We start from the raw sequence: 10,470 nt of genomic DNA, 5'->3' as shown, positions 1-10,470 counted from the left end.
CCTGTGAAAGAATTTAGGTCACCTCGCATATTGAGTTGAAAATTAATAATTGAAATCGAGATATCCAATAATATTGTTTATTCAGATGACAATGCATTCATGTGTTACTTTCTGGGCGCTCTATATATAAAATAGCTCTATATCGTGATTGGGCGAATTTTTCTCAATGTTCACTATAATTGTGAAAATAACTATAAGTCTCTGGAAATAAACCTCGTCTAATTTGTCAAAGTCAAAGTAAAACTATGTAACATTTTTTGTTATAATTTATTTACAAAAATATGACAAATAATATCACCTATTGAATAAATAAACTAAATATGTACACCTACTTCCACTTCTCAAATTATTGAATAATTCCTTGACTTTTCAAGCTTTTTTGTCGACGGTCTGCTTGTTACCATCTGTTAAGATATGAAATGAAAGTAATATCGAAATCAAAGTAGGAAAGCAATTTATTAGTAGTACCTATACGTATTCGCAGTGGCATAACATTTGTGTTTTTTTATTTGGTACAATAAGGTAACGACGATATTTAATATATATATATATATATATATATATATATATATATATATATATATATATATATATATATATATATATATATATATATATATATGTGTGTACTGTCGTCCGGAATGAACCGCGTCTGTATTTTTCATCTTTTCGACGTTTCAGCTTCTACTTTGAAGACATTTTCAAGAACCCCTGGAAACTGGACCTTCATGACTCGACGGCGGGGTCGTAATCTCCCTGACGCCCAAGTCTCGTCAGTGGCTTTGTTCTTTCTTTCTTCAGCTATAAGTGAACACTGGTCACTTTGTTGTTCGAGGCCAGTATTCATTCTGCTGGACAGGTATGAAGTAGAAGTATCGGAACAGGTACTTGGCCTGCCAGATATTGATTCTTGACTTTCTGCTTATGTGAGTTAATTGTGAGATGTGTGGCGAAACAATAATGACTTCCATGATAACGGTAGTCTCTGTGAATCATCTTGTATGTTCAGACAGTCTCCTGACTCATTTTCAATGGCATCACGAATTATTCTGGCCTGAACATTTTTCTCCATAGCAATAGTTTCGATTTCAAAGAAGCTTATTGTATGACCTGTTTCGAAGTGATATTTGGAGAGGAATGAGGATGGATCTGATTTGCGAACAGCTAGTTCATGTTCATAGGCTCTGTTGAAAATTATTTTATTGGTGTGGCCGATTTAAGTTCTGGGGTGAGTTAGAACATTGTATTTCGTATATGCCTTGTGCCTTATTGCGTAACGTGTACTTGGGTGTAAATAAGTGGAGATTTAATTGTTGGCTGTGAATATTGTTCTATCGTTATGCCTCTTCAGAATTCGGCTTAATTTGTTGGTAACTCCATAGATATAAGGGAGGACAGTTTATGGCTGATTATTCTGTTTATCCGGTGATTCAGGGTGTGTGGTTTGGTTTGCTGTCGACGAATGGGTTTTTGGATTTGGAAGACGGGATAGTCGTTTTGGTGAAGGACGACTATGAGTTTGTATAGTTCCTCAGAACTGTTGTGGTTATCATTGAGTCTTATAGGACGGTGGATGAGAGAATTCAAAACAGCTGAGCAGTATGGTGATGGGACTCAGCATTTGGATTACGGAGCATGAACTTTATTGTTTGTTCTGGTACGAATCCAGAGCTCGAAGAGTTGATTCACCAAAATGATAAAAATAATAACATTATTCACAACGGCTCATTTGCATACACCAGAAAAAATTCTCTCAAATCAAAATGTCAGATGAACTTTTAATCCACCACCAGATAATGCCCTTACGACCTACCAGATCTCATCATTGGTGCCAGGCTGAACCACTGAACTGTCCCAAAAAGAGCAATCTTAAAAGCAAAGGCGATGACATCTCCCCTTATGAACACGTCATCTTTGAAATCGACAGAAGACAGAATCCTCGAATATCAAAGATCAGTTGCATAGTCAAGATTGGAAAGTTTCGTGAACCTCTGATATTCGAGGATTGAGTCTTCTGTTGATCCCATAGATGATGTCTGCGTAAAAAGAGATGTCATGGCTTTCAAATTTTGAATGGGTTGTGATTGGAACAGTTTTCTTTTTGTTTTACCTATTTTCATAACAAACAACATCATTCAGCTGAAATCATTACTTTTCTTTACAGTTAGGAGTTTCTTAAAAATGACAGTATTTTAAGTTTAGTGATGGTTTCATATTATTGAAAATTTGAAAAAACCTACAGGATGGTGTATTCTAATTGATCGTAAATATATTATAACCTGTTACACTCTTGGAAGTGAGCAATTCTATCATAAACAAGTATTGTAATACAATCAAGAGCTGAATAATTGAGAACTGCTATGTTATTATTGATCAACTCATAAATATTTTTTTATTGCCGTTGTCAATGATGAAATAGTTTCCAAATGTGATTTTTCTTATGATATTCGTTTGAGTTATTATTAGTTGGCATTGGAAATCATTATTGAATGTTCACATCTCGTAGTGGCTCATCAAACCTTTGGCAATTATACTCCTGAATAAGATTGAACAATAATCATGATTTTTTTCTAGATATACATTTCACAAGTGACTATCACAGGTTGTCTCATTTACATTCTCTGAAGTTTGTCTTGTATTGTTCTTCTTGGTAGCGTGATCAGATGTTACCATCAATAACGTAAATATATTTCTGAAAGGTGCTTCAATTACCAGATACAGCAAAAATGATGTTCCAAATGCTAGTACAATATCAGAGAAGGAGTAACTGATCTGAAAAAAAAAGGATTATTTTATTATATAAATAATAAGCTTTTTTTACAGTGATATGAAACATTCATGAATCAGAATGGTTAAAGGAAATATATGGTATGTGAGAACAGTCCATCGAGAACCTTCGTATAATAACAGATGGAAATATTTGATCATAAAATTGCCTCAGAAGTGTTACTGCGTTCGAACAAAATTCAAATTGAGTTTTATGCAACTTTTCAGTATAACCCAATCAGCACAGCCTAGTTTATTGAAGGTATTGAACGTAGAATATATAAATATAATAAAGGCTGGAGATAGACTACTGTTTATTTGTTTTGATTTGTTTGGTTGTTTATTTGTCGCATAAAATGTGTTAATTTTTCCATTTCAACTTTTGATATTCAAATACAGGTTGCCCGAGATACGAATAAATACATTCATGTAATTTTTTATTTCAACCAAATCATCAAAACAGGGTTTACACAATATGTATGATTGATGACTTGTTTACTCAATGGTAATTCATGATCACTTGAATGAAATGAATAAAGACACTTTTGTCTAAATACCACTGGAAAATTTCATTTATGCGACTGGTTTTGGGTTTGATCCCATTATCGAGTATAAAACTTGATTATACTTGATAATGGGATCAAACCCGAAACCGGTCGTATAAATGAAATTTTCCAGTGGTATTTATTCAAAAGTGTTTTTATTAATTTCATTTAAGTCTACACAATACATTATTATTTTAACCAATCAGGTTTTGATCCTTTGACAAAATATTGTTTTTACAAGTACTTCATACAAAATGTTGTCAGAATCGAAATTACCTGCTATTGACTCATCTATTATCTTCATCATCTTCACTATTATTTTTTCATGCTTGCATCATATTCATATTATTATTTTCTCGGACAATTATATCATCTACAAATCTATATATATGTGTCGACCCCCTCGAGATCAAAAATATTTTTTAAACGTTTATGAAAAACTTTCGGAGCTGATTGAATTCCACAAGGGAGCTTAAAAAAACAAAATCTATCAAATGGTGTACTAGTCTGATCAACAAGTTCAAAAACATGAAAAATAGAGATGAAGGTCCTAAAAATATGATTCGGAGTCACCTTTAGAAAAATGTTTTTGAAAGATTTTGGTGCAGGTAAAAAATTGCAATTGCTATTAACAAAATAAAATTGAAAAAAATGGTATTTAGTTTTTCATTAATAACTTAAAAAATAATAATATATGAGCAATTCCGAAAAAAGCTCGTTGAAGAGGAGGAAATTTCCGATAAAAAAGTTTTGACTCTCGAAACTCTATATCCATTATTTATAATTTTAATTTGATGTTCAAAATAGAGTTTCGCGCGGCTGTTACGGCATGCGCGCGCTGCCGCTAGAGAGAGTTTATCAAAAGAAATAATTTTTTCATAACATAAAATGTCATTAAATTATTTGAAAAAAAACTAAGTATCTTCTTAACACTTGAATGTATCGAGTCCCGTAGAAAAAAAGTCTCATCACTATTTTTCGAAAAGTTAGTCAATTGTTAACTAACAAATTTTTTTCCAATCTCCGTTGGCATAAATAATGGGGTGAAAGGTATGAATAATTGGCCTATAAATTTTAAACTTCGTAGAGCCCTTTCGATATATATATACTTCATATGATCCTGCGATGAAAGTTCATAAAAATTTATGAATTTGTTAATTATGATTTTTCATAACTATTGCAAAATGAAATTGATTGAATTTTTTTCCAATTGATATTTAGCTATGTCTATTATCACATTAAATAATGGCAGTTATTAACATTGGATATGAATTTTCTACGTAATTTGTTTATTAAATTGTTTTAAACAAATAGAGAAATTCAATGTTTTTGAAAATTTTTTTTGCTATTTTGTTGTCTATAGATAATTATGATCAAAAAAAAGTTTCTTTAATTTCAATTTTCAATTGTTCAGAATCGATTTTTTATATTTCGAATATTTAAATAATTAGTTGAGAAATAATTTTGCTTCTAAAAATCATAATTCATACTTTCAAATAGTTTGTCGGAAAAAAATATTTTTCAATTATTATTTAATTGTTTATTAGTTTAACAACGTTAACATTACAAATAACACAAACAAAGATTGACCAACGTTATATTTTTCCTCTGAAGCATAAAAAAATTATGAAAAAGTGCCATGTTCATTTTTTTCATTTATCATAATAGATATTAGAAAGTATTATAATCAATAGAAAACATGGCACTTTTTCATATATAGCTGTTATTTTAATTTTTTCTGCTCCAGAAAAAAATATAACGTTGGTCAATATTTGTTTATAACAAATTGTTTAACTAATAAACGATTAAATAATGAATAAAACATTTTTTTCTCCTGCCAAACTATTCAAAAGTGTAAATTATGATTTTCGAAAGCAAAATTATTTCTCAACTGATTATTTGAACAATCGAAATATAAGAAAATCGATTTTGAACAATTGAAAATTAAAATTAGAATTTTTTTTATCATAATTATCTCTAGACAACAGAATAGCAAAAAAAATTCAGGAATACTGAATTTCTCTATTTGTTTAAAACAATTTAATGAACAAATTACGTAAAAAAGTCATATCCCATGTTGATAACTGCCACAGTTCAATGTGGAAACAGAGATAGCTGAATATCAATTGAAAAAAACAATTTTTGGATATTTCATTCTGCAATAGTTGTAAAAAATCATAATTAATAAATCGAAAAATTTTTATGAACTTTCATCGCAGGATCGTTTGAAGTATGTATATCAAAAGGGCTTCACGAAGTTCAAAATTTATAGGCCAATTATTTATACCTTTCATCCCATTATTTATGACAGCGGAAATCGGGAAAACATTTGTTAGTTAACAATTGAATAACTTTTTGAAAAATGGTGATGAATTTTTTTTCTACGGGACTCGATTCATTCAAGTGTTAAGAAGATACTAGAATTTGTTCAAATTTTCAAAATGACAGTTTATGTTAAAAAAAATTATTTCTTCTGATAAACTCTCTTTAGCGGCAGCGCGCGCATGCCGTAACAGCCGCGCGGAACCCTATTTTCAAAGTCAAATTAAAATTATAAATAATGGAGATAGAGTTTCGGGAGTTGAAACTTTCATATCGGAAATTTCCTACTCTTTTTTTTAATCTTATTTTGTTAATAACAATAATTTTTTACTTGCACCAAAATCCTTCAAGAAATTTTTCTAGAGGTGATTCCGAATCGAATGAGCTATCGCTCATATTTTTAGGACCTTTATCTCTATTTTTCATGTTTTTGAACTTGTTGATTAGACTAGTGATGAAGGTACAGAGTTTTGCTCTTGCTTCGTCTAGCTGTATTTGCCAAAAACTACTATTGGTGTTTAATGTACTGAAAATACACGTACTGAAATTTTTGAAACTATTTGATTGGAACTAGGCAGTTGAAGTTATTCACGTTTTATTGCATGGTTTGAATCAGTTAGATCTAAGCAGATACGTAACGAACGTTAATTTTTTCTAACAATAATTACTGAAATGACCCTTTTTGCAGGACCATCAGTTTTTCTAATATAATAACCTTCCGCTTGGAGGTGGTTGACAATGTTTCGTAGTGCATTTCATTAGTTGGGACTTCCATTGTCTAATTTGATATAAAGTGATTTGATTTTTTGGTTGTTGCTTGTATTTTATTTCATTATAATTTCAGTTTTTTGCTTGATATAATTGTTAATTTCCTACAGATTCTTTCAGGGATTTCATCAAGTTATATCAAATTAGACAATGGAAGTCCGAATTATCAAAATAAACCTTCCGTTTCTCTAAATCGACTAAGGATTGGAATTTTTCTGAAGGATGCACGACAGGTATCACATTTTCATTCACATATTGATTTATTATGGTATATTTCTCCAAATGGCTCAGAGATAGCAATGATCAACTATTTCTTTATTGTTTTGGTTGGTTTCTGGATTTTGCCGTGGTCTCCTTTGGCAGTTGCAGTTGAAACGTTTGGAGATTATAATCAAAGAAGACCAGGCAAAACACGTAACACGCCAGCCGTAAGAGCCTACATGCTACATTTATTCATTCATCAAGTATCTTCTGTATATTTCGACAAAAGCCAATCACATTTGTGAATAATTCAGTTTGAAAATATCTGTTACTATCTCAAAAAAATAACCCTATTAGAATCAGTCACTGTTGAAGTAGCTTGCATGAATATAAATAGCGGAACCAAGTTGAAAATGCACTAACCTAAATAATGGAATTCCTGCTGCAAAGCCAGTTGGCAAATTGAAAGCGTCGAGCGGTTGTGGATAGTATGACGTAACCGGTGAGCACTAGCGATCAGCTATAGCGGTAGGTTAGGTAAGGTCCAAAGTGACATGGTATATCCAACCCTTCATCGCAACCCACAAGCGTTTATTTGGCTCTCACCACTTCACACTCGACCAAATGAACTCTGCTTCTTATTGAAGCCGATTAGTTTATATGTATGTGTGTTTATATGAGTAATCCTTCAGGTCATATGGTGAGAGTACGGCTCTGAACTCTGAAAACCTGATTTGGTCCGCAGCGGGGCAGGCACAAAATAGGTGCTCTGCTGTTTTATCATTTTCCAAACAGAGGCGACACACACATGCTAGATTGATAGCGGAAATTTCGGAAAATCACATGAGAAGGCAAACTTGAAAATCGTTCATTACAAAAACTGTGTCCGTAGTAATAGCATGCTACTTTCGTGATTGTTATTCCTTGAACGCGTGTGCGCTTGGTCCTAATAATATGCAGAATTTCTCCATAGAATTCCGCATAGAATTCCTCCAAAATCATGATAGGTACCAAACAGAAACTGAACATTTTTCCCCACTGAATTATGGAATAAATTGAATTTCACTGGCAACTGGTAAATGACACAACTTCACCAAAGGTCTGTAAACCAAACCCTTCTTTGTACAAACGTCAGCAATACTTGCAGTACCATTTTTTCCATAGTATGATTTTCCAACAAGAACAAGACTCCATTTTGAAGAAGGAGTTTGTATTTTCAATTAGTACCATTGTATCCAAAGAAACGAGATCAGAAACTTTCAATTATTCACTTATTTGCTGAAGAGTATGAAGATATTCATCATGTCACCTTCCCCAGAAATGTTGGAGATTTTGCAATAATTGCCAACAATTCGATTTTTTCAAATTTGAATGTTTTGAATCTGGATCTGGCAATGAACTAAGAGACTCTAAAATCAAAAACTTTCCTAATGTAAACCTGACAGTATATTAAAATACAATGGAAGTGAATTTAATAGAGCTTCAATATGAGTCAACAAAGTATAGAATTCTACGCGGTGAATATGGGCTTTAATTGATTTTGATTTGACTTCTGCCATACCTGAAAAATGTTTAGAGCCTGAAGAATTGAACTTGAAAAAAATATTTTGTCGTTTTGTAACTTGTTTGAATAAATTAGAAATTCCTTCATTGATACCTACAGAATCAGTTCCTCATTCTGATATGATAATGTCATAACGTCATCTGCGAGTAGGAACGTGCTATAAATATTCTAAAGGCAGCAATGAATGCATGACTCTTTGAATTTGAAACAAGTTTTACACTTTTTATTCATGCATACAAAAACATGCATAGGATGCATAGGCTTCACTAGTCTTAGCACAGCGTAATTTTCCCGAAAAGATTTGGAACGGACCTGCATAGTCAAGCCCAACGTTTAAAAAGCTTTTATTTTCGAAACTCTGGAGTAAAGGAGGTCTCCCATAGAAGATTGATAGATTTTTGTGTGAAAGTGAAAGAATCTTAAGTTGGTCGATACTGCAAAGCTAATATTTTCATCTTCAAAGTCAACTGCTTAACTATAGCGTTAACTTGCAGGTAAATCATCGAGTTATGCTTGATTTTGATAAACGAAAATTGACTTTTCTCAAAATATGTATCAATTGATCACGTAGTATTTGAGCTTTTTTCAAACTAGATTCAAATTTGAAGAAACTGAACATACATTTTCAATATAAATAAAATTTTCTAGAACTTCAGCAGCTAACGGAAAATTATTTCCTTCATCTTCAACTAATTGTAAAATTACTCTGTTAGCAATAAATGGCGGAGAAGGTAAAACAAATGTTACTTGTTTCATAAGATTCTTTGACCTGATCATTTGGTAAAAACGTCCTCACAATTATTTGATAATTTCGATATTCTGGAGCGACTGTCATCTGAAAAAGCATTTTTTCATATTCTCTGTGAATGCGATTGTGTGAAGCCTGAATTCGAGAAGAATCAAAAATATATTTTTCTGCAAATTCTTCCCCACCAAAAGGGTTCCATTTAGGGAAATACCTTGCGAAGACTGAGTAGAGCCATCAAATACCACTCTCAATTGCGTTGAACTACTATCTTCGAAAACACAGTGATGGGTTAGTAATAATATATTTTTTGAAACAATTTTATATCGTGGTTGCATATAAGTAATATAGCTATTGGAATTTCAGCTCAAAATCCCATGTATTTTCTTATGGAACATCATTCTTGCGATTTTTTGACCTCCTATTGGAATCGAAATTCAAAATAGGACAGGATTTTCCAACATATATCTTGAATTCCGATTATAGCAGTTGGATATAAAATGTTGCTTATAAAGAGAGCGATACAGGGAAAAGTAGAAGTTTCTGGAGTTCATATCCTTCTGGGTTCACCTTGAAAATCAGTTTGAGGAATAATTGAAGTCAAATTTTGAGGAACTAGGTATTTCATATTCATTTATATTCGAGCTTGAGTGATATTTTGAATGACAAAACATACAAGTTGAAATTGATTTATATTTATTCGTTATGTGCTGAGAGCTCAGACAATAATTGGTGCATAACCTCTTCTGTTTCACGGACTGAAATCTTTCTTCGAAATTCAGTACAATATTCAGAACACTTGTAAATCGAATGATCTCGATTATAACCGGAGTAAAAACAATTTGTATTCGAAAAATGTTTTAGCGATTACGAAAAATTTGTTGAGGTTTGTTTGAGTTTAAGATGATTTTGAATACTTTTCCAATCCTGAGCGATGTGTTAGATGAAAGGTCAATTATTTTGAACCAATCTATGATTTTTAATACCATTATCTTTAAAAGCAACTGAAGAAATGATATTTTAATGAATCTGTTTAAATTTTTCGTGGTACTGATCAACTCGCCAGAATGAAGCGCCATAAGAAAAAGCATGGGATTTTGGGCTGGAACTTATATAGCTATATTACTGAAATGAAATTCTAAATAGAAGTCTTATATTTCCATTGGTTTCTGCCTCATTGGCAGTATCTGAAGTTTCTGACATTTGGTTGATATTAACCTTTCGAAGAGCTCTATATTATTGACTAATGTTCATATGACGAATAACCCTCGATCAGTTAAATGAACAGTGGGAATGAGGCATTATTAGAGTGCAAACGTATTGTGTATTAATGTATGTTGTGGGATGAGTATAAATATGGTATTCTGATATTTCTTTTTTATGTCATCTGGTGAAGAGAGCAGTGGGATTCAATCCAAATACGTCCTTCGTAATATTGTACAAACTTTTGGAGTGATAACGACAAGCTCCTTAGTTTAATAGTCGTCCTGTTCATCAAGATCAAAATAGAATGAAACCCAGAAGAGGTTTAAAGAGGTTTGACTTGTTTCAATTGTGGT

General features: G+C 32.0%; 1 protein-coding gene across 1 annotated transcript in view; it reads right to left on the bottom strand.

The window, feature by feature from the left end:
* Positions 1–1,258: 1,258 nt before the first annotated feature.
* LOC111512179 (nose resistant to fluoxetine protein 6) overlaps positions 1,259–10,470 on the bottom strand; it is a 147,417-nt gene continuing 138,205 nt past the window's right edge. The window contains exon 10 of the mRNA XM_074185987.1: positions 1,259–2,772. Within this exon, the coding sequence (XP_074042088.1) occupies positions 2,584–2,772 (189 nt within the window). The 3' untranslated portion in view covers positions 1,259–2,583. The remainder of the gene's footprint in view (positions 2,773–10,470) is intronic.

This window comes from Leptinotarsa decemlineata, unplaced genomic scaffold (genome assembly GCF_025532065.1).
Source record: "Leptinotarsa decemlineata unplaced genomic scaffold, Ldec_3_MD MMD2_tig00078422_RagTag_RagTag, whole genome shotgun sequence".
NCBI lineage: Eukaryota > Metazoa > Arthropoda > Insecta > Coleoptera > Chrysomelidae > Leptinotarsa > Leptinotarsa decemlineata.
This window is presented reverse-complemented; position numbering and strand designations above follow the sequence as displayed.